Source organism: Gracilinanus agilis, chromosome 1, assembly GCF_016433145.1.
Source record: "Gracilinanus agilis isolate LMUSP501 chromosome 1, AgileGrace, whole genome shotgun sequence".
NCBI lineage: Eukaryota > Metazoa > Chordata > Mammalia > Didelphimorphia > Didelphidae > Gracilinanus > Gracilinanus agilis.
In genome coordinates this window covers 221229314-221255217 of record NC_058130.1, presented here as the reverse complement: position 1 = coordinate 221255217, position 25904 = coordinate 221229314, and the positions used below count along the sequence as shown (strand labels likewise).

The 25904-nt window shown below is 36.7% G+C and overlaps 1 protein-coding gene across 1 annotated transcript; it reads left to right on the top strand.

The window, feature by feature from the left end:
• Positions 1 to 2257: 2257 nt before the first annotated feature.
• On the top strand, positions 2258 to 25904 carry LOC123234350 (cytochrome b-c1 complex subunit 2, mitochondrial). Its single transcript, XM_044660260.1, has 14 exons — positions 2258 to 2374; positions 5956 to 6042; positions 6146 to 6295; positions 8579 to 8643; positions 8769 to 8825; positions 8944 to 9068; positions 10696 to 10793; positions 13382 to 13439; positions 13664 to 13759; positions 16610 to 16809; positions 19559 to 19639; positions 21602 to 21678; positions 23464 to 23617; positions 25625 to 25904. The coding sequence occupies exons 1-14, from the start codon at positions 2342 to 2344 to the stop codon at positions 25709 to 25711; spliced, it is 1368 nt and encodes a 455-aa protein (XP_044516195.1). The 5' UTR covers positions 2258 to 2341; the 3' UTR covers positions 25712 to 25904.

The window sequence follows — 25904 nt, the reverse complement described above, 5'->3', positions numbered from 1 at the left end:
TCAGAAACTTTTGGGAAGGATTAAGGAGGATAGAAGAAGGAGGGTAGAAGAAGATACAGATGATGGGAAAATAGAGATAACATTGCGTTGGATCCCTATAAAATCTGAGTAAATCTAGGCATCTGGATGCACTTTCTCTCTCTCCCTATGCCCCCCCCAACCCCCACACCTTGTGAGGATACTGTGTATGCCCAATCAGTGTTCCTCACTCTATGTCCCCCACCATGCCTCTGAATAAAGCCACATGAACTCTGCCAGCATCAAGTCTCCTGTCTGCTCATTAAAGTGATTCATGGGAGAATGAAACCCCCCCCCCCAGAGTTTCACTCCACACATCCTCCATTACAGTGGTAGATACCTTTGACAAACACAGATCTTCCTTTTTATGCCTCACTTGATATATATTACCAGAGATCCATCAAAAAGGATATTTCTGTTACATTGGCTCCTGTGAGTTCAGTTGTCATCTTGAGAAGATTCTTAGAACTATATATCAAATCCTACTAGTCTCTCCCAAGTTGGAGTCCTACATCATCAAAGGCTTTTGGACATTTCAAACTGAATTTTCTCATAAGCATTTCAAACTCATCAAGTCCAAAATAGAACTTACTGTCTTTGCCTTAAGATAGTCCCTTCTCTGGGAAATGGATAGAGCCCCTGACCCGAAAACAGAAGGTCCCAGGTTCAAATTTGACTTCAGACATTTCCTAGCTGTCTAATCCTGGGCAAGTCATTTAATCCCAACTGCCCAGCCCTTACCACTCTCTTCTGCCTTGATATCAATTATAAAACAAAGTAAGAGTTTAAAAAAAAGATACTCCCTTCTTGCCAACTTCCCAGTTGCTGTTGAGAGTACTCAGGTTTGCAACCATAGTACCCTCCTCAACTCCATATATCCATTCTGTTGCCTTCTCACCATTTCCTCCTTCACATCTCCCATATGCAATCCCCTTTACTCACACAAGCTAGCTCAGGCCCTCTTCATGGACTATTGCAATCTTTTCCCAATTGTTCTATCAGCCTCAAGCATCTCTCCACTCTATCTTCCTCCACACAGTTGCCAGAATGATTTTTCCAAAGCATAGATCTGACCATGTCACCTCTCTTACAATTGAAGTAAACTAAGTAAACTAAGTCATTGTCCAGAAAACCTGTTTTTCCCAGGGGAAAAGTAGAAATCAGAAATGAGCTTTCTGTGAAGGTCAGTCAGCTTAAAATAACACAGTCAGGATCCATGAGAAAGTTAACTCCCTGTAGCTTCCTCACAGTCCAGGATAAGATACACGATAGAAAGTCCTGGACCCCACACTACTAACCAAAAGTTTCCAGACAATAAAAGTTTGCTTACTTCACCAAGGTTATGTCTTCTTTATGAACATTTGCTTTGTATCTGCACCCTATAAAACTGCATTGTAATTTCAGTCTGGTACAGCCTTCACTATGAAACTGCCCTGACCAGTTAGGTGCCATTGATAAATATTGGTTCAGCTAATTTGAACTTCTGGTTGTCTGGACTCGCTTTCTGAGGTAAACCACTTCACAATAAATTCCAGTGTGTTCCTAATACCTCAAAGATGAAATATAAAATCCACTGGCTTTTAAAGCTCTTCATAACCTTTTCAGTTTGCCAACATTTTGTTCCCTTCTGGATTGCATTCTCCAATCAGGCTACACTGGCCTCCTTGTAATTCTTGAAAACCACATTTCTCCTATCTCTGCACTTGTGCATTGACTGTCTTCCCATACATAAAATGGACACCATCATCTCTGCCTCTTAATTTTCCAAGCTTCTCCATAATGTGCACATAGTAGAAATGCTGGCAGAAATGAACAAAAGACTTAAATCGAAAGTCTCCGGGCCTCTTATCTTTAAGATGACCCACCCCTCAACGTACTACGCATACAAGTAGGCGGGGCCCAGAGACTCTAAGAAGCTGATGGGTGGGTATGGCCAGAAAAATCCGAGATCGCAGTGGGGGAAGTTCTTATTGCTGGTTAGCACTTTCTCCCGACTTTATCCCGTATGAAAGAAATAAAGTCATCCTAGCTGAATATTATATTAACTGGGCTAATATTATAGTATTTTTTAATGGAAGCTTTGAAATTTAGAGACGGAAGCAGCAAGAAGGTCGGCAGACGGAAAAAATAGCCTCCCTCTACTGAGCAAGACGTGGTTAAACACCTATTCCTCCCCACCCAACTCTCGGCTGGGAACCGTAGAGAACGCTCCGTAGAGAGGCCTCCCGGAGGAGCGCGAGGCATTCTGGGAAACGGAGGTCCTCCGCCACCATCTTGCTTTCTCTGAGCCCGGCTATTGCTGGGTCAAAAGTGAGTCGGGGCCATGAAGCTGCTAACGGGCGCCGGATCCTTCTCGGTGAGCGCAGCTGGCATGGCGATGATGCAGAGGGAGTGAGGGGCTTCCGGTGGGGGGCGTGGGAGGGGAGAATGAACTCCCTGGCCGGGGGTCCTTCGATTCACTCTTTCCTTCCGGCCTCCGCTTGCCCTTCAGCTGAACCCTGCTGAGGGAGCGGGTGCGGGCCGGGGCTACTACTAGGAGGTAGCTGCTGCCCTGAAAGAGCTGAGCCGAGCCCTGGGCCACTCCTTCCTGAAGGGCTAAGGGGAGATCAGTGAAGGTTGTGTCTATGACCCTGTGACCCCGCGCCAAGGGCAGGGCTTGGCCGGCCCGAATCCTCCGCATCGTCCCTGGGAAGTAAGGCTGAGACTGAGGAAATATCCTCCTTGAAAAGTTGGTGCAGCTTGTGCGATAAACCTTAGAGAATCAGATATCCTAAGAAAATCCCTCCTTGCAGGATACCCTGGAAACACAGCTCCGACAGCTGTCCTAGGGGCTCCCGGGATTAGGGAGTCGTCAGAGCTGTGGTTCCAAGTCTTAACGTGGGGACGGGGTTATAGAAAGTGAACATCTCTTCTCCCCCAATTCGAGACTTTGAGTTTATAATATCAATTTTTTTTTAAGGTCCAGTGTTTGATTAGAGAAGGCAGTAATAGATTGGGATACCTATGGGCCCCAGGACGACAGTTATGTGCTTTATAAAGCTCTAGTACTTTACACAAAGCTCTATAAAAATGTGAGTTATTTCATTCCGTAGAAGTTTGTTTTAAGTGTCCTTCATTTTTTTTTTTAAAACCATTACCTCTTGTCTCAGCATCAGTTATTAAACAAAACAACAGTAAGGGCTAGGCAATCAGGATTAAGTGACTTGCCCAGGGTCACACAGCTAAAACGTGACTGAGACTGAATCCAAACCGAGGTCCTCCAGACGGACCTCCACTGTGCTACCAAGCTGCCCCAGTTTCCTTTATTTTTATAGCTAACCCCATGGATCAGATGAATAAAATGGCTTCCATTTGAAGAGATAGTAGAACTTTGGTCCAAGGATTGAAGCCCTTATTTGATCATTATGAATAGGTATGAAGGGGGAAGGAGGTGGGGCAGGGAAGATGAGTAACTACAGCAAAGTATAACCATTAGAAAATCTCTGATCATCAGTATACATAGCATTGTCCAATCTTAGGTGATCAACCACCAAAGAGATTTTACTGGAGGATGTGGACAAGAGTTATACAGGACTTACTTGTGGATAACTTGTAGTCTGCATTGATGGTTGAACACTGACTTAATTACCAAATCTCCAAGTACTAGAACTAAGGAAATTTAGAAGTAATAAAACAAATCAAAAGAAGTAGGATATAAAAACATATAGGTGACTAAATGGGTAAGGCCTCTTGTAAGACAGAATTCCCTAGTTGCTTAGACTTTTCTTAATAGCACAGTCATACCTTTTACCTCTCTACTAGGTTTTAGATTCTGAAATTCCTCTTTCTGAATGCAAATTCCTTTTGCTCTATGCATATTACCATTCCACTCCTTCATATCTTTTAATGTACTCTCAGTCTTGAATACCTGCACCCTTCTATGTTCTCCCAATCCTTCAACCTTGCATCTTTTAAGAAATAAGTTATTTCAATGATGTTTTCACTAAGAACCTAGCATCCCTTGGACTCTTGGCTATATTTCCCTTAGCTATCTGAAGGGAATTTCCATCTTTCCCTTTCTGGACAGCCCAAGTTGTTGATTGCTAAAGAAGACTGCTGAGGCAGCTAGGTAAGCTCAGTGGATAGAGAGCCAGACCTGGAGAAAGGAGGCCCTGGGTTCAAATTTGGCATCAGACACATCCTAGTTGTACAACCTTGGGCAAGTCTTACCTCCAGTTGCTTACCCCTTACTCCTCTTCTGCCTTGGCACCGATACATGTACTGATTCTAAGACAGAGGGTAAGGATTTTTTAAATTAAGAAAGTAATGAAACCATGCTAACTTTCTATTATTAATCTGTGCTATTTAACTGGCATGCCATCCTGGAAAGAGCACTGGATTAGGAGTCAGAATACCTGGTTTCTTATTCAAGTTCTTCTATTGATTGTGTTTGGGAGTAGATTTCTTCATCTGTCTGGCAGACCTTTGTTTGGCTCTCTATAAAATGACAGGACTAGACTAGATGATTTTTAAGGCTCTTTCCATGTATAACATTTTAATATAATTGTTATTTTTTAAATTTATATTATATTTATACATATAACTAAATATATATTTAGATATTATATATGATATATTTATTATATAATCTTAAATTACTCTTACTCTTAATTTAAGATTATTATATAATCTTAAATTACTCTAGACTCTTATATTAGATAATCCTTTTGCTCATCTTTTATTCTCTAATGCAGAAATGTCAAACCGTGGCCAACCAAATAATAGTGTAATTAGGAAGTGTTTAATAAAAATGCAATACCACAGTAGTGTTAATTTGTGATTTTCCAAGACAGTATCTGCCTGAAAGGGATCCTTTTCTTTTTGAGTTTTATATCATTGCTCTAATACATTCTCCAGACGAGTTCTATAAAAAATTTGTTTCCCATTTTTCTTACGCCTGCAACACAAGTTCTGCTAGTTTCACTTTCATCTCATGACTTTTTTTGTGTGTGTGTGGCTGGACATAGTCAGATTTTGGAACCCAAAGAGGATCTTGGACATCATCTACCTCAAGGGCTTTAAATTGTAAATAAGGAAAGGGAGACTCAGAGGTTAAAGTAATTTCCCAAAGTCAAAGAGGAAACTAGTGACTGAACCAGTCTGACTCAAATATATACTATATAATACTACTATATATTTAAGAAGTGCTTCTCAAGTCATGAAATACTGTTTCTATTCCTAGCTGTCAGATTACATATTGACTTCACTGAGGTCACAAATAGGAAATTAAAACAATCCCTGCTCTCAATTAGCTCATATTCAAATACAGAAAACAATACATTTCAGCCAGAAGTCCAGTGAAAGGTGCAATTGTTCTAAAAGTGCAGCAGCAAAACACAGTTAAATACCTCTCCTTTAATGTCATTTCAATTAATAAAAGCAGATGCGTTTTTGATATGAACCATTTGACAGTACCCAAGTCTTTGTTGGCAAGAACTTTCTTTCCTGGGTCTTCAGTAGCTGTGTCTGTAGCACCTACAGGAGCAGTTCTCAGGATGCCTCTCCATAGGAGTTACTTCCCAGGATGATGGTTGAGGGCACTGGGCTGGAAGCACTGTTATTCCCTAGATTTGGGGGCTAACTCAATCAGGGTCTAAGGGAAAATGGTGATCAAGGTGGTGGTGCTGGTGGTAATGACTTGCTTGGCAATACTTTACAGTCATAGCTTGAGTTTTTTATAGCTTTTTGATTTGTTGTTGAGTTGATTTATTTGCCTGATCTGTAGAGTGATTTTTGTGGTCCAACACCAATATAATTTCTCACATGTATTTCAAATAACCATTTGTCATTTTCTTTAGCATCTTTAAAAATCATAGTTCTCTTAGATACAACCTAGGTTTTATGGTTTTATAGAAAGCAATATTCATGTGAGGAATATTTGTCATCTTTTGTGTTTAGAGACGGTTTTATTCCCTTAAAGTTGCTCCAAAAATAAAAACCTCTACTGCCAAAGCAGCTGTACAATTCAATCCTGAGGAACTTCAGGTAAGTCAACCAGATCTCTCAGGTATTGGTTAGAAAAAAAAATTCTCTCATTACTTGTTTATAAGAAGACATTAATGACATTTTTGCTTTGTTTTAAATATAGCTAACAAAGTTACCAAATGGCTTAGTGATTGCTTCCATGGAAAACTATGCTCCAGCTTCAAGAATTGGTTTATTCATTAAAGCTGGTAGTAGATATGAAGATGCTACCAATTTTGGAACCTCCCATTTGCTCCGTCTTGCATCCAATTTGGTAAAGATCCTGCCTCAGTACATTTGATTTTTTTAAAACCATATTTATGAAATCAGATAAATATTTGCAAACAGATGAATATCCTAGCTCTGTGTTGTTGACAATCTTTTACTTTTATAGTATTTGTGGATAAAAATGAATTTTAAATTTGAAAGTGAATGATAAAATGATAAAAATAAAATAAATGAATAATTAAAGAAAAATACATAAAGCAGTGCAATTCAAAAACAGTAAGGTTTTTATCACTAACGTAAAGATCACTTATATCTTTAAGATCCTTCAACAAAGTTTGAATATTATCTTTATTGGAATACCTACCTACTCAAGTTACTCTGTTAACAATTTAACTGTTGAACTACTGTTTTTTCTTCTCTAATACTCCCTAATAAATGCACTTTCTTCCTTGACCAGAGGAGTTAAGAGTAACACTTTTAAGACTTGGTTGTTTGAAGAAGAGGAATCTGTCATTTGCCTTAGACCAGTGATGGGCAAACTACAACCCGCGGGCCAGATGGGGTCGGGGCGGGGGGACCTGAAATGTTCAATCCTGTCAGGCAACATTATTCCTAATCTGACAAATACAATGAGTAGGATACAGTACAATGAAACTTCCAAAGTTTAGAAACAGACTGACAGATGAGCATTTCCTTTCCTTTGGCCCCCTCTTTAAAAAGTTTGCCCATCATTGCCCTAGAGACTTTGATTCCTTAAGCCTAACAACTTCATTAGCAGCCCCCTTCAATCTATTAAGAAAAGCTGGGGGCATCTGGGTGGCTCAGTGGATTGAGAATCAGACCCAGAGATGAGAGGTCCTGGGTTCAAATGTGACCTTAGGTACTTCCTAGCTGTGTGACTCTGGGCAAGTCACTTAACCCTCATTCCCTAGCCCTTACCACTCTTCTGCCTTAGAATCAATTGTATTGATTCTAAAATGGAAGATAAGGGTTTAAAAACAAACAAAAAAAACTTATTGTGTGCTTTGTGCTTCTTTGTGCTTCTTCTGTTCTATAGAGTCCTAGTTTTAAATAATTCAATATTTTAGACAATTTTTGCTTGATTAAAACTAAAGAAAAGATACTTGAAGCCTATTCATCTTTGAAGTTATTGATTTGAATCAAATTATAACCATTTGGTGCCTGTTTAGAGAAAGTACCAACTTAGCTTTTATGTGCAGATACATGAGATCATCATAAGTTGTTACCTTTGTTGTTCTAATGATGGCATATGTTTTATAGTATAAATGATCTTTTTCCCCCAGAAGTGCAGCCCCTGTGCCTATGATATATTAGCACTTGATAATAATACTTTTTCAAACTATAAAGTTCCATTTATACATGCTATATTTTACAATTGAGCCATTATTTGCATAAATATTTTTACTTAGCCTTTATACCTTTTCATTTTTACTTTTCTGTTACTAAATTTGTTTTGACACAGTGTACAAACTGATAATCTTGTAACCACTGCATAACATACAGTCTTCTTCCCACCTTAACAAAATACAATCTCAGGAAACGATGAAAATGAGCTAAGTCATTGCAAATGATAATATTCCAACCTCACATTTTAATATTTTATGAGATACTTAAAAGAATTTTTTTTTTAAACCCTTGTACTTCGGTGTATTGTCTCATAGGTGGAAGAGTGGCAAGGGTGGGCAATGGGGGTCAAGTGACTTGCCCAGGATCACACAGCTGGGAAGTGGCTGAGGCCGGGTTTGAACCTAGGACCTCCTATCTCTAGGCCTGACTCTCACTCCACTGAGCTACCCAGCTGCCCCTTACTTAAAAGAATTTTGCTAAAATAGCACCATTGTATCCTTTGTAACAAATTTGAATTTTATAATGCAATGGAAAAAATGTTGGATTTGGAATCAAAGGTCTTGAGTTCAAATCTCACCTCTATATTTATTCCCTGTGTAACACAAGACAAGCTGCTTAACTATGGTGAACTTCACTTTTCTCCTCTGTAAGATAAGATGATTGAACTAAACTCTGAGGTCACTGCAGCTCTAAATCTAGGATCTTATGGATCCCCTAGAGCAGTAGTTGTTTTCACTTATATTGTTGGAATACATAGATTGTTATTTTGGTTCTGCTTACTAGGCTTACTTTCTATATTTCTTGGAATTTCTTACATTTGTCATTCTTAAGGATTCATTTTAATTTTTGAGCTTGCCAACAACTTGAGTATATTTTGATTTGGATTTTTGTTGCTATTCTGGTATGTCTTTTGGTAAACTTAGTATTTCAGAATTATTGACAAAGAAAAATTTTTTTTAAGACTACCAAAGGAGCTTCTTCTTTTAAGATAACTCGTGGGACTGAAGCAGTTGGTGGCAAATTAAGGTATGTTAAATAAAATACCTACTTACCAATTGAAGCTAAATAATATTTGTTCCACAAAGTGGAAAATAATTTATTTTACTAATTCAGAAATTCAAATCACTGACCTTAATGTACATCTTGTTTAGTGTGACTGGTACAAGGGAAAATATGGCTTATACTGCAGATTGCCTTCGTGATGATGTGTGAGTATCAGAATGTTTTGTCTGTGTCTTATTCTAGCCCTTTTTGCAAGGCAGGTATATTGCCATTGGCTTTATTTTAGGATTATGGTCCCCAAACTTGCCTCTTTGTCTTTCACAGTGATATTCTAATGGAGTTCCTGCTTAATGTCACCACAGCACCAGAATTTCGACGCTGGGAAGTAGCAGATCTTCAGTCACAGCTGAAAATTGATAAAGCAGTTGCTTTTCAAAACCCCCAGACTGGTAAAAAGCATCTTGATATACTATATTTAATTGATGGTGTTATTGCAACTTAAAGATAATCTCTGGCTGGCTGCTTAAGCCAACCATCTCAGGTGCTTGTACTATGTTGGGGCCTTGAGGATCAAGAAGTAGGCCTTGGTATTACCTAGTTGAGAGCCCAGTTGTACTAGTCTAATCTGACATGATCAGATTGGGCAACTGATTTATAATAAATTGACAAGAAATTAAGAAACTGTGCCAATGAAATAATTTACAGTGAAAATAGAACTATTAAGAGGATGTATTCTGGACACAACTGGAATTAACATGTCTGCTAGTCATTAGTAGGCATTTCTTGCCAGTAAGAATATTTACTTGAAAAACTAAATTGATAGAGGAATATTATAAATAAGTTTTATAGGAGTCATAACTTATTTAATTATTCCCACCATGTATCTCTTCATTGCCCTCTGCATGATAATCATTTTCAATCCTTCAGAGATTCAGTCAGCTATTACTTCAGTATAATGCATAATATTGTATTATATCAAGTGCTTTTCATCTCTAGCTCTACAGAAAAAGTAGAAGTCATTATACTCTGCTCTGTAATGACTTAACAGCTTCATGAGGAAATGAAAAAGTTTTACAAGGAACTCATCTAAGATTGCACTGTTCCTGATGCAGTAAATTAGTGATGGTGGTATTTTATGATAAGATAATTAAAACTTAGGAATGACAGTAATTAAAGATACTTGTATCTTTAATGTATGAGATAAATAAAATATAATCAAATGTTTTTAGTCAGTTTTTTCTCATCTTAAATACTAATGTCCTAAAATGCTTATCATTAGGAGTCAAATCCTTACATCAATGCTTAGATAGTTGTCCAAATTATTATTTCAAATGGAATCATGTATGTTTTAGAAGAACTTTGAAAAGTATTATAAACACGGTAGATTTAAGATTTCTTTTAGTTGTATTAGAATTTAATAAGTTTGTCCATAATTTGGTTTTTTGTTTTTTGTTTTTTGGTAATGCTCATTATTGTAAAGGAATTAGATTACTTTTGAACTGTGTGGAAAAAAAGTATGGTATTGACCTCCATCAAGAAATTTAATTAAATTTTAGACCTACAGGGGGCCTTAGAGATCATCTAATCCAACTCTTCATATTATAAATGAGAAAACTAGTCTTATAGTACTAAGTAGCTGAAGCAAGGTCATACAGTTAACGAAAATCACAGAACTGGGTCAGAATCAGACGTCTAGATACCTAGGTGTGTTTTTGCCAGGGTTGTAGTCCTGGAAGCTGGAGCCCCTTTCTTTGGACCATCTTTCTGGTGATGGTGGCAGTAAGCGTGTTGCCAAAGTGACAGAGGAGCTAGGTATTCTTTAGATAAAAACTCTTTAAGTGCTTAAGTGTGACACATTCTCAGAAACAACTGTTATTAATAGCCTTCATTTCCTTAGCCAACAAACAAAATTTTACATTTGTCAACAGGTAACTATAAGTTTCAAGTTCTGTTAATACTTAAGCACAGTAGAATAATCAGAGAGCCAAATGCTTCCTCCTTTTTTTCTCACTTTGCTATCTTCACTTTGATATATATTTTAGTGAATGTTTTTCTTTTTTTCCTGTGTCTTTGTAGGTGTGATTGAAAATCTGCATGCTGTAGCTTATCGGAATGCTCTTTCAAATTCCTTGTACTGTCCTGATTATAAGATTGGGAAAGTTACTCCAGAAGAGGTACCTATACAGATTTTGTGCTTAATACTATTATTGCTTTGATATTAAGTATGATGTTTATTTCTGTTTTCAAAAAAATTTTCTTTCTTAGCAAAAGCTTACTTAGACAATCCTACCTGGACCTTTATTCTTAAATTATGTGCCCTAATGTCACTTCGCTAGGAGATTGGTATGATGTAGAAGTTATTACACTATTCCTGGTTAGAAGAGCCTTTTGATTCTAAATATCATAATTCTGCCTTTTCTTTGAACCTTCAAGCTTCAAAGCTTGTCAAGGAGTAGGCAAGGATTTTACAGAATCTTAAAAGTTAGGTCATAGACCAACCAATACTTTGTGAATAAGAATCATCCCATTTAAATATTTCTAACAAATGGTCATTCATAGCTTGAAAATTGTTAGAGATACCTAATGCCAAGTATAGTGGTTGATGCACGCCTTGTTGCTGAGAAAGTGGAGTCTGGTGGATTAGTTGTACTCAGATGATCTGAGCTTCACTAGAACTAAAGACAATTCTGTGTCTGCACCAAGCCCAACACCAATATGGGGAGGCCCTGGAAAGAGTGATGAACTGACCCATATCAAAGCTTTTGTCCCAGCAATTAGTGGGATCATGCCTGTGAGTGACCACATACTTTTAGCCTGGACAAGAAAGGGAGTCCAAGTCTCAAAAAAGAAAGATAGCTACCACCTCCTGAACCAGCTCATTTCACATTTAAATAACTCATATACCAGGTTCCTGGTGGGAAAGAGATAACAGTGATGGTTCAGGTAGAGATAGCATGATATGAAGTGGTCTGGGACATGGTATAAAAGCTGAGGATATAGCTGATGTGTTGGGCCAGAGAGAAATGATAACTGTTGAGATAGGGGGAGGATTACAAAAGCTTCTACCAAATTGAGAAAACAATTACCATATACACTTCTTTTTTTCTTTTAAAAATTTTATTTTTATTATCATACAAAATACAGTTCTATATTGGTCATTATTATTGTAAGAACACACTCATACAAAACCAAAACCCCAAAATAATGAAACCATAAATACACCGATATACTTCTCATCCCTAAATCTTGGTGAATTATCCACACATGTATCAAAATTATCTGCGATTTAAAAAGTATTATGAGAAGACAGGCTTTTTTGCAAATGATTTCCTTAGGACCGAGTCTTTGACAGGAACATAAAATACAAGTAATAAATTGTCTTTATATTCATAGATTTTTATAGTAATAGTGTTGTCCTCTTCAAAGTAGTTTACTTGAAAGGCCATATGCACTTTTTGTTCTTTGAAGAGGATTGGATTTTTAGAATCTGTAAAAATCTGGAGATGGTGTAGTACAGTGGATAGAAAGCTGGGCTTCTTCAGTCAAGAGTTTTAAGGGTTTGAGTCTCAACCTTTGACACTGACTTGTCTTTGGCAGGTCACTTAACCTTCTCACTGCCCCACACAAGTATAGGTAGCTAAGACTATGGTTGCAGAGAAATCAAATGACTTTAGATGTGAAAGTTCAGGTGTGTTATTGAAGGTCTCAAAACTTTATCGTCATCTATTTTCTATGATAATTTGCCACATTGGGAGAATGTGCAAGAGAGAAAGATGAAGGTTCATGTCAGGGAAGACTTCATCTGAGAGAAGATGACAAGAGTTAAGATGGATAGATAGTAAAATAAGATAAAAAGATAGGCAGGAACTAGGTGGAATGTGGCTTGTTAGTTTATTTCATTGCCATTTACACAAAGCAATTTGTTGTGCAAGTTAAATATCATTACAACAATATATCTGTAACAGTAATATTTCCAGGTGCTGGCCAGTGATCCAGTTCTTTTCATATGTAATATGGTAAAATATAATTCCAGTGCACCTTAAAATAGTCAGTTGTGGTTTAACATATTTACTTTTTTTCCATTCTTCCTTGAGCAGCTTCAGTTATTTCATTTGTAAAATGAGAGGGTTTGACCACATGATTTAAAAGGTTCCTTCTGATGCTAAAACTCAATTCTCCTTTAACTTTCACATATGTATTCCTGTGCATGGTAAAAACTTGGAGGTTTGGAGGTTAAATTTGTGGATACAGACCAACCCATCTCCTCCCACTTCACCAAAAGATATACAATAAATATGGCACTTAAATTTTAATATAGGGTGCATGTGAATGTATACACATAAAAGTTCACAAATGTGAAATAGCAAAACAGTTTAGCAGAAAATCTTTTAAAGTCCTTAGCATAGCACCTTCCTTGCACATAACAATCACCATGTAAATGCTTACTTCTTCCCTTCCTTTCTCCTTTGTAGGATAACACACGGTGACTTAAGGTAGCTAGTAGATTTTTGAAATGTCTGCATTTTGTGTGTTCCTTTGGAGTTTGGTTCGTCTGGATAGAATTTTTTTACATTGACTTTCTCAAAGACAAAAAATCAAGTATAAACAAACTTAAAATTTGCATTATGCTCAAATTGTTCCCTAATATATCCATTTCATCAGAGCAAATTTGCATTTTCAAAACAATTGTTATAACAGAATTTTGTTTAATAACTGTTTCAATTAATGTCAAAATAATCTAATAAGTATTTCAATTCTTTAGCTTCATTATTATATACAGAACAATTTTACAAGTGCAAGAATGGCTCTGGTTGGAATTGGTAAGTTTCAAATTATTTGTTTCATAAATTTGATTGCTTCTCAATGTGGGACATAATTTGAATAGCAGGTTACAGGGAAATGGGTGACCTTTAGTCATTGGCTTCAAATATGTGAATACCTTTTGTTTTCATTTCTAGTGTTTTTAAAAGTCACAATCTGATATTTAGCTTTATAAATAGCCTGTTTGGAAAAACTCCAGTGTTGGTTTTTTTTATTACTGCAGGTATAGACCATTCTATCCTGAAGCAAGTTGCTGAGCAGTTTCTAAATATGAGGGGTGGGCTTGGCATGTCGGGTGCAAAGGCCCAATACCATGGAGGTAAGTATTTTTGGTTAGGTTTGAGTTTATCAGAGGACGTAAAATTTGTCTCTTAATTCATGCTCAAGCAGTACAGTGTAATAGGAAATGTGCTAAACTAGAGTCAGGAGAATGTGTCATTTAAAATCACTTGGGATACTTGGAACTACATTTCCCATGATTCCTAATGGGTTTCCGGTTTTGGATGAAGGTGAGGGACTGTTTGAAATTAGGGGGAAGTGACTTGGAGCTGCTCTCTTGAGTTACCTGAGCTCAAGGAGAGAGGAAGGTAAATGGCTGAGGTGAGGTTGGAATAGGTTTTTCTTACAGGCGCGTGGTCAGTTTATCTCTATCAGCATGGCTTTTATTAAAATACTATTCTCCCTTTTGATCTCGACCATCATCATTTTTAATCATAACAAGAACAAGCTGGACAAAAGTATTCCTTCTTCAATCAGTAAGTGTTTATCGAGTGCCTACTCTGTACCAGGTACTGTACTAAGTGCTAGGGATACAGAAAGAGGCAGAAGCCTTCTTGTAATCATGGAGAAGGCAACATGCAAAAAGTATATGCAAAGCAACTATGTACAGGATAAATGTAAATTAATTTTAAAAGGGAAGGCACTGGAATTAAAAGAATCTATGGAAGGCTTCCTGTAGAAAGTGAGTTTTTAGTTGGGACTTAGGATGGAGAGCATTCCAGGAATGAGGGACAGCCAGAGAAAATGTCTAGAGCCAAGAGATGGAATGGCTTGTTCCTAGAACAATTAGGAGGCCAATTTCACTGGATCAGAAAGTATATCTTAAACCCACATTCAGAGGAAGAACTGCAGGAGTGGAAACACAGTAGAAAAACAACTGCTTGAACACATGGGTTGAGGCGGACATGATTGGGGATGTAGACTCGAAACTACCACACCAATGCAACTATCAACAATATGGAAATAGGTCTTGATCAATGACATGTGTTACAACCAGGGGAAATGAACATCGGCTGGGGGGGGGTGGGGGTGGAGGGGGGAAGGTGAAGGGGAAAGTAAGATTATGAATTATGTAACCATGTTAACTTTTCTAAAAAATAAATATTATTAAATGTTTAAAAAAAAGATCTAGGGAAAAAAAGTATATCTTAAGGGAATAAGGTGGAAAATTGGAAGGTAGAAAAGGACTAGGTTATGAAGGGCTTTGAATGCCAAATGGAAGATTTTTTTTATTTGCCACTAGAGTTTATTAAGCAGGTGGGCGCGGGGAAACATGACATAATTAGACCTATACTTTAGGAAAAATACTTTAGTGACTTTGAATGGTTGAGTGGAGGATTCGATTGGGAAGAGACCTGAAGTGTGAGGTAATGAGAACCTGTATTAGAGTACATAGAGTAGTATCAAAGGAGAGGAGTGTATTTGAGAAATGTTGCAAAAGTGAAATCAACAGGGTTCATTCAGCAATAGTTTGAATATGAGGGGGTGAGAGTGAGGAATTCTGAATGACTCCTAGATTGTAATCCTGAGGGATCAGGAAATGATTTTGCTCTCAGAAGGAAGTGAAGGTTTAGGAAGATAGATAGTAAATTCTGTCTTGGACGTATTGAATTTAAGATGTCTATTGAACATATAATTCAAGGTATCTGAAAGACACTTTGCGATGTATGATCTGAAGTCAGCAGTTTCAGGCAGAATAGGAGACTTGAGAATCATCAGCATAGAGATGATAATTAAATAAGAACTGATGAGCCCCCTAAGTGAAGTAGTAGAAAGAGAAATGAGGCTCCAGGACAGGAGGATCCAACAGAGGAGACAGAGAAGGAACAGTCAAGTAGGATGAGAACCAGGAAAGAACAGATGTCCCAAAAATCTGCAGAGAAGAGAATATCAAAGGTGTCAGAGGCTGCTAAGAGGTCAAGAAAAATGTTTGAGAAAAGGCCACTGGATTTGGCACTAAGAGATCATTAGTAACTTTGGGAAGAACAGTTTTGGTGGGATGATGATGTCAGGACCAGATTGTAAGGGTTAAGGAGAGGAAAGTGGAGGGACTTTTTGTAGATGGTCTTTTCAGAGTTTTTAGCTACAGAAAACATATGGGATGATAGTTATCAGGGATGGAAGAATCAAGTGAGGGTTTTTTTCAGGAAGGAGTCATGGGCATGAGTTTCTAGGCAGTAAGAAATGAACCAGTAGGGGGCACTTCCTCAGCAAGTCACTTAACTCCTATTGCCTAGCCCCTTACCATTCTTTTGCCTTGGAACCAGTACATAGTATTGATTCTAAGATGGAAAGGAAGGGAGGGGAAGAAGGAAGGAAGGAAGGAAGGAAGGAAGGAAGGAAGGAAGGAAGGAAGGAAGGAAGGAAACAAATGAACAAGTAGACACTGAGAGACTGAAAAAAAGGACAAGAGTAGGATGACAGAGGAGGCAACTTGGAGAAGACAGGATGGAATGGGATCACTTGAACAAGTAGAGAGGTTAGCCTGACCATGGAGGAAGGTCACATCATGTGATATGGGGAGAAGAAATAGTGTGGCAGAAGACATTTAAGTGATAGGAGATGTGGAAGAGGGAGTTTTTGTTATTCTACTTAGTAACGATTTTTTTTCCAATTTTGTTTTAAAAATAAGGCCTATAATCTCTGTAGGGTTGATACACTGTGTGGGTGCAGTCTAGAAGAGAAAAATTTATCCCTGCTGTGTTTTTCTTTCTGTGGTCCAAGTTATAATTGAACAGTACTGCAAGATGATATAGGCTTTTTTTGTGTGTGGTTACCATTACTTTTATGGAGGTCAAGTTAACTCAAGAGAAGAAATTTAGATTTAATGAGAATTAAAAACAAAATCCAAACAAACCTAATTAACTTTTTGCTTTCCCTCCCACCCCAGGTGAAATTCGAGTGCAGAATGGTGATAGTCTTGTCCATGCTGCCATTGTAGCTGAGGGAGCTACCTCAGGAAGTGCAGAGGCAAATGCATTTAGTATCCTTCAGCATGTCCTTGGTGCAGGCCCTCATGTTAAGAGGGGCAGCAATGTTACCAGCCAGCTGTGCCAGGCTGTGGCCAAGGGAACAAACCAGCCATTTGATGTTAGTATAAACATTTATTGCCATTATTCTGTTTTCAAAGATTCAATATTTAAATGATGTAAGGATAGACTTCAAAAATAATTAAGATTTAAGACATTCTTAGAAAAAATTTTAACTGAAGAAATAATGATGCTTAAAATTGACATACACTTCTCCCCCCATCTCTGATGTAAAATCCTATTCCAAATACTCAAATGCAAAAGATAGAATATTGGAAATATCAGAAATTCAAATTGGATGCTAAACATTTTTTTAGAATTTTTTACTCTTTGGGTGCTTTAAAAAAAATTTTTTTTAACTTAAAGCTTTAGGCTACCTACAGATTGCAGCTGTCCTTTATTAACTTGGGTCTCTTTCCATCTTCCCTAGTTCCATTTCTAATTCACCACTTCTCATCCTACTGCATGCTACTCTAACTCTGGTTCAAAGGTGAAATGAAAGAATATTAACATTTAGCATAATTAAAAGTTCATTCTTTTACTTCTTTAACACTATTTTTTAACAAGAATCAAAGTATTTAAAATTACTTATGAGACAAGAAAGAGTTCAAAATATAGCTTTCTCCTAAAAGGAAAGAAAAAAACAGTGTATCCACTATCCTTTGTGATCAGAAAGAGCCTCATTGTCTTTTCTTTTAGACCCATTCTGTATAATATGTAATTATTCTTGTTGACTTAGAAAATCTTTGGTTATTTAGATACACTGATGGCACTTAATTACAAATCAGTTTTATTTTTCTCCCTCTTACTTTTTCTTTCTGTAGAACAGGGAAGTAAAGCTGTTCTCTGATATTGTCTAATATTATCTGTCTTTTATATCGGACTCTTCATATTTCCTTCATCTTTACTATGTCCATTGACTCTAATGAGTGTTAGTAATGACTTTTTCTTAGGTCAAAGTGAATGCTTCTTACTAAAAATCAGTTTAATTGATGGTTTTGGTTCAATATTTGGCCTGGTGTTTGAGTTAATGTAGATGTTGCAAAAAATGCTACATTGAGCTGTCTGAAGGTATGTGTAAGTTTTATGTGAGAATGTGTTCAATGATATGATAAAAATTTCACTGAGAAAAAGCTTTAACTACTGCATGCTTGGAATAATGCAGTAAGACCCTGTTTTATCAAATTTCTGACTATTCAAATATCCAGAGCCTTTGAGAAGCAAAAAAAGCTTTCACAAACTTTGTACATTCTTGGAGGCTTCAAGCCACCCTCAAGCAAAATCTAGACAATTCTGCATAAAGGTAGTAGATAAGAATCTGAGAAAATAACATCCAACAACCCAGGAAATAGACTTAAAGAAATTTTTGATTACAGAACAACAGTCTGGGGGTACTTCCCTTAGGCCTCTAAAATTTCAGGAATATTCCTGCCTATAGAGATGACCATCTAATTAGAGTAAAGCATTTCTTACAAGAAATCTCCACTAAAGCCCTCCAGTGCTTCAGTTCTCTAAGCCTAAACTAGGAGAAGAGCTTTAGCTCTGAGTGTTAATACAATAAAATAGCCCTGAGTAAGAATAAGTACATATTGTTAAGTCTATTGCCTGAGGCCCATCCTACTTAAGTTCACTACAACATCTTGAAAAAATACCAAAAAAAAAACTAGAGGAATTGCAATTGGTATGTGACTGTGAAAATTTTAGGGTCCTTAAAAGTACTGAAGTAAGTATAAGAAAACAGGAAAGTATTATACAATTTAGGAAGATTTCCATCAAAATAAACTACTTAGAGACTAAAAGAGGAATGAGGACATCTCAGCAAGGAGGAATATTTGCAAAGGAAATACCTTCCATACCTATAGATGGGGGAGAGTTTTTAACTATGTGAGGGGCAGAAAGGATCACCACTGATAAAATGGACAGTTTTTAATATAAAAATTTAAAAACATTTTGCATAAATAAAATCCATTGTAGTTAGAACTACAGGGAAAAAATAATTTGGGGGAAAATATATATAAATATATATATATATATTTATCCAAAATACAGAGAGTGGTCTCAAGCCTTGGTGCAGTTTTTAATTAGAGCTTTTTGAACCAACCTGGATAGTAAATGGATATATTTTTAAAATGGCAATCTGTAAACTTTTTTAATGCTTCAAATGACTAATAACAAGAAATTCAACTCTGGGATTTTCCTCATATATGCTAACTTGCAAAGATGACATAAAAGAAAATGAGGATTGTTGACAGGTTGTAGGATCACAGGCATACTCATGCTCTGTTGGTGAAACTGTGAAGTAGTCCAATCGTTCTCAAAAGGAACCTGAAATAGTACTCTAAAATCATTACATTCTGAATACCCTGGAACCTAATACTCTTATTACTAGACTTATTCCCTGAAGAGATCAATAAAAAAAGCTTTTTATGGTATCAGTTTTTGTTATAGCAAAAAACTACAGTGATTCCCTATCAACTAGGCATGGTTGAACAAATTGTGGTATATGAATTAATGTTATTGTGTCATTAAGAAATAATGGTCATACTTAAGGAATCTTCCTCATATCTTTTTTTTTTTACCCTTGTACTTCGGTGTATTGTCTCATAGGTGGAAGATTGGTAAGGGTGGGCAATGGGGGTCAAGTGACTTGCCCAGGGTCACACAGCTGGGAAGTGGCTGAGGCCGGGTTTGAACCTAGGATCTCCTGTCTCTAGGCCTGACTCTCACTCCACTGAGCTACCCAGCTGCCCTTCCTCATATCTTTTTATGATTTTTATTACCATGGTTGATAAAGTTCATTTGTTTTTCAGGTTTCAGCCTTTAATGCAAATTACTCTGATTCTGGACTCTTTGGGATTTATACTATATCTCAGGCTGCAGCTGCTGGTGATGTAAGTTACTCCCAAAATATAAAATATTAAAAAAAACCTGAATGTTGCAATCACATATTTAAAGTTTGCATATTTATAAATGTTAATAATAATATTGGCAGCCAACATTTATATAACATTTTAAGGTTTGCAAATCTACTTCCCTTGGCCATTTTTGTCATACATGTAAATAATTGGTAAGAATGTGAAAGGTGGTACGTTTTGAGACTTCCTTCCAGATCAATTTAGATAATCTATTATAATAAATCTGCCAACTCTTTGGTCTTCCAAACCACATTGCTCCTCATTCTTGCCAATGAATGTCAGATGCTTTGCTGAAATCAAAATAGAATCCCTCTGATCTACCTAGCCTAGAAACCCTTTAAAAATGAAATCAGTAGAAACTGAATTTATGAGGCTTATTTATACAAAACTATATTTAAGCTCTGAGAAATTGGTATTCATTCATTTCATTGTCAATACTGAATATCTTTCATTTTTGACAGCTTCAATTATTAAAAAGATCTTTATACTGAGCTGAAATCTACCTTATAATTTTGTACCACTTCTTTTTTTATGCCATACATTTAGTATGTGCAATTCATGTGTGTGTGTATGTGTGTATATATATCTCTTGAGAATTTGGAACAGGTTATTAAATAGATGGTTTGTAATAATTTTTAAAAGGAAGCAGGCAGGGGACAGCTGTATAGCTCAGTGAATTGAGAGCCAATAGAGACAGGAGGTCCTGGGTTTACATCTGGCCCTAGACACTTCTGAGCTGTGTGACCCTGGGCAAGTCACTTAATCCCCATTGTTTAGCCCTTACCACTCTTCTTCAATACATAGATTAAGTTGGAAGGTAAAGGAAGCAGGAGTAGTGCATCACTAAAGATTTTTAAAAACCATTACCTTCTGTCTTAGGTAGTGACGGTAGTAACAGAAGGTTAAAAGGCTAGGCCCTGTTGATGAAGAGCCAGTGAAGAAAATCAGGAACTTATGGTGTCCTGAAGTCAAGGGAGAAAAGAGTATCTCAACAAGAAGTGGTGGCAAGTAGTGTAAAGAAATCAAGACAGTGAGAATAGCTAATGAATTTGGCAATTGGGAAATCACAGGTAACCTTTAAAGAATAGTTTTATCAGAGTGGAGGAAGTAGAAGAAAACAAACAAGCAAACAAGTGCCTTTATATGCCAAATACTGTACTAAACACAATCCTTACAACCCTGAGAGGGTGCTTTACTGATGCAAACCAACGGTTACACAGCTAGTAGTATTTTGAGGGAAGATTTGAACTCATCTTCCTAACTACAGGTTAGTCCTCTATCCACTGTGCCATACAGCTGCCCTACAGTGTGGTAGGGATGGCAGGAGGTTAAAAAGAAAGGAAATAGTGAGGAATAGGCATGAGACTCTTGAGTGAGTTAAATGTGAAGAAATGTCCAACAGAAGTATTGTGCCTTTACTCTCCTCCCTGTTGCCCTAAAGAAAGACTCCATGTTCCGGAGTGTCACCTTGGACCTTCTGGTTTTCTGCATCTAAAATGCTTGACAAATTAGTGGTCCTAAAACCTCCAGCCCAATGAAAAGGACTTGAAACCCCTCCCCAAAAACTATCCTACCTTTCCAAATTTAACTTTGCTAACTATTTCTTGACCTAAATAATAGAAGACCATTTTCTATCTCTGATTGGTTTTTCTGGTCAGCACTTTTCATTCTATAGTAGCCTCCACTGTATGTCTTGAGGCTTTCTAAGACTTACCTTGAAGGGAAGAGGTCAGTGTATTAAGATGCCTACAGCATTGATCTAATGGGAAATTTTGTTTGAAGATTTGAGGCTCTCAACAGCTCTCCACAACCTGATATGGAAAAAGGCTATTGCCTTGGCTAAAGTTATATTGTCATACGGAAGTCGAGGGTAGTGAGCTTTGATGAAATGGAGAAAGTGGTGCTCAAAGTTACTGACTGAAATTTACTGATGTCTAGGTTATCAAGGCAGCTTACAACCAGGTAAAAGCAGTTGCTCAAGGTACTCTTTCTGAAGCAGATGTCACAACAGCTAAGTAAGTATAAAAAATAAAATGTCTTTTATGCTTTTGGTCTTTTCATTAAGGAAAAAGTTTTCTTAAGCAGTTCACCAGAGTCCAATTGCTATTCATAGGAAATTAGAAATGCTACCTTGTATCAGGTTAGCACTGAGAGATAATATATCCTAGTGCAGAGTTTTAAATTTCTGGCATGCCCTTTAAAATCTTTTTTTTTTTTTAATACAAAATGTTTTGTTCTTTAATAGGGCTTATGGTTTGGATCTAGCTGCACACCTCTTAAATCCAGTTTCGAGAAAACAGACAGTTCTCGCCTTATATAAATTTGCATTTTGCACATTTAACCTTAAAGAATTCTGAAAGAAATCCACATTCCCAAAAACATACTTGCATGTTTTTTCCTCTTGGTTCTGACCAAGTCCTGTGTTCCTCCTCTTGCTCTCAATTCTCTGTCTCTGGTCCCTACTTGTTTTTGTGGTCCCTCCACAGATGTGCAGCCCCCTTCCTGACTCCCTCCCTTACCCATGGATCTGCAGGCAAATTTTCATTTTGTAAAAGTTGATTTACATAGCAGTCTACAGAAAAGAGAACTGTCTATAGTTTTAGACTGGTTCAAACACATCCTTGTATACCCTTCTTATTAGACACATCCTCTTCTTTGCTAAAAGATCTTCCATATTGGCTATTACTATATGACAAATAATTTCTGAACTCCTCTCATTTTAGAGGAGGACCTCAGGATTCCTTCCATTTAAAATGTTATGTTGTACATTCCATTAATGTTGGGGATGAGATTAAGGGTTGAGTTAGCTATTAGGGAATTGTCTGGCAATTCATTCCTTATAGTATGCAAGATAATAAAGCCCTGGAGTGGCACCTGAAATATTAAATGTTTCTATGTCCATACTTAACACCATCTTTTTCAGTTGCATCTTGGACCTGACTCCCCCTCTCTCCACCTCCACCCCACAAGAATCTTTGAAATTATAATCTCTTATCTTCACCTCTCTTTATTCCCACTTGACCCTATTGACTGGTACACTCAACCAGGGTCTTTGCTCTGGCCTTCAATGAAATATGAATACTGCGTGCAATTTCAGCAACAACCAAAAAGGGTCAAATACTGAACCAAAGATTTTTTTTGGTTTGCTTTATTAGTGTACTAGTGAGTTATAAACATGGCAATTATAGAGAGGCTTTTTAATTTAGTAAAAATTTGCTTTAAAAAACAAGTCCCTTTCCCCTACCTCCCTCAAAAATAAATAGAAAACACGTTGAGGACCATTTACTAGAACAAGAATCACAAAATATCAGGGACCCTCATCTAACCCATGCCTGAAACAGGATCTCCTTTACAACCTACTTGACAAGCAGTCATATCCAGTCTTTGCTTAAAGATTTCCATTGAAGGAGAATCCACAAGAAAATAGCTTAACTAAACAAAGCACTGTTAAAATAAAGTTTTATCTGTAGTTCCAAAATTTTAAATAGATCCTGGAAAGTATCACAGAATAGCTTTTTTGTGGAGTTTATTATTTTAGAATTCAATTCAATTTAATAGCTAGTACCTCTGGATTAACCTTTGTATACAGTAAGCTTTCAAAATTAAAAATAACAAATACAAGGTAAAAAGAAAAAAGACTGGAAAACTCTGGTTGCCTATTGAAGGCTAATACAATACTGGAATACAGTTTATAGGAGTACTTTGCAATCAACTTTTAACTACTTAGGAGACTAAACGATGTTTATGTGACTGAAAGTTTGTCACTTAAATACTGTTCATAACAACGTTTTTGTGCCCAGAAACAAACTAAAAGCTGCATACCTGATGTTAATGGAGTCTTCAGAAGGATATCTGGATGAAATTGGGTCCCAGGCTCTGGCATCTGGCTCATATGTCGCACCATCATCTGTTCTTCAAGCAATTGACTCTGTGGCTGCTGCTGATGTTGTAACAGTAAGTAAAATACATCACTTCATAATGTTGGAATGTAATTATTTCTTACACTTGAGCTTTCATGACTTTTTACACAAGTATGTATGATTTGCCTTTTTCACCTAAATAGAAAGGGAACAAACTTTTAGGGGTTCCTTTGGATCACAGATATTTTCTTTTCTTGATATATTCTCAGCTAGTCACTGTTAACATGTTGGTTCAATAGCTTAATTAAATAGTAGCTCATATAACCAATATTAAGAGTTCAAATATTTCTTGATCTAATAATCCAATCTGATATATTCAGACTGTATAATCTAGTATGTGTATGTATATGAAAATCCAGACTTGACTGACCTAGTGAGCACATTAGCATGCCCATTAGCTTTATATTTGAATATTTGATTAAAAATGTACAAGAAAAAGCTGCTGTGATCATTTCATCTTCTCTCTCTCCACTGTCTGCTCCTGACCTGTTTGTCAAGGAAAAGAGAAAATGCTGTCACACTATCTTTCTTCCCCTAAAATCAGAATTTGAAAGTACAAAAGTAGGCCTGTATCTAAAGATGTATACTTACCCCAAAATACCAAATTACCTTGCTTCTAGAGCTTTTCACCTGGCATTTAAATGTTTGCCCACTTTAATGGTACTTAGTGAAGTAAAAGATAAAACCTAAGTGCTGATTCTGTCATTTCCAAGTGGACTAGATTTTCATTGAAGCAAGTAAGACTGCATGTTTGTTTATACATATTTTATACATAGAAAGAAAAGCTACTAGGTGATGCAATGGAACAAGTGTGCTAGACCTGGAGGAAGATCTGGGTTAATTATTAGCTGTATGACTCAGGGCAAGTCATGTAACCTCTCTTTTTGCTTTAGTTTCCATAATGATAAATGGGTATAATCGCACCACCCTCCTTGAGTTGTGAGGACAAAAATGAAATTATATTTGTAAAGCCAGGTACATAGAAGGCATTGTATAAATATTATTCTGCGAGGTACCATGACCACTTCTTATATCCTTTTTAAAATTGCAGTTATATGATTTTTTAAAAATGTAACAGTAATGGGGAGGGTGGATTATGAACAAATTAAACCAAATCCCAACCATGTTATGGCTTTTTTAATCTAAAGAACTGGACACAGAAAACTATTGGCTTTTATATCTTCAAGCTCCAAATCTAAGTGAAGTGTTAGTACTTTCTAAGATTATTACAGAGTATGTGCTGACCTGCACTGATGAGCAAAGCTCTTTACACCAATAGAACTACATTTCTGGTCTTTACAAAACTCATAGAACAACTTAGTATGTTGTGTTGTTTTGTTTTGTTTTTTAACCCTTACCTTCCATCTTAGAATCAATACTATGTATTGGTTTGAAGACAAAAGAGCGATAAGGGCTAGGCCATGGTTGTTAAGTGACTTGCCCAGGGTCACACAGCTAGGAAGTGTCTGAGACAAGATTTGAACCTAGGACCCTCCTGTCTCTAGGCCTGGCTCTCAATTCAGAGTATATTTTAAGTTGTTTAAGTTTTAAGTAGTAGTAATTGTTTTTTTAATGGGACATATCACATTCATATGGCATATTACCGGACTATTGATTCCATAGGTGAGGGTTTTCCAAACTACAATGCAAATTCCAAACTTAACTATAAAGTGGTTAAATCTTAGTTCTAATATTATTCCATTAAGGAAAAAAAAAACTCTCCTCCCCCCATTATAAAATCATGAGTGAAGAGAATGAATTCATGAAGGAGGAGGCAGCAAATATGTTTATCAAGTTTTATGGATTTTTGAAAAGGACTAACTTGACATTTCACAGAACTATCTAATAAGTCAAAATGGATTCACAATATTAATATTTGATGAATATTTACCAGGTACCTACTATGTATGTACACATCGCTATGGAGAATACAAATGCAAGGTCCTTGTTCTAAGAATTTATTGTTTAATAGCTTATACATTTGGGGTCTAGTTGTTTTGGCTATTATTTGGTAATTTATTATTTGTGTCAACTTTTTCAGGCAGCAAAAAAGTTTGTTTCTGGCAAGAAGTCAATGGCAGCAAGTGGAAATCTGGTCAATACCCCATTCCTTGATGACTTACAATAATGAAGCACCTATTAAGGAAGAAAACAAAACACTTTCTCAGTGAACTGGCAGAATAGGCCTTGGCGAAAGAAAGATCAGATTTTATTAACACTTCGGTTTTTTTATTTATCAATGGAAAAATGATGAAACAAGTGAGACAAATTCCACCTGGTCTAATGTAAAGTCAATAAAAAACATTCTCTTTAAATGCTAA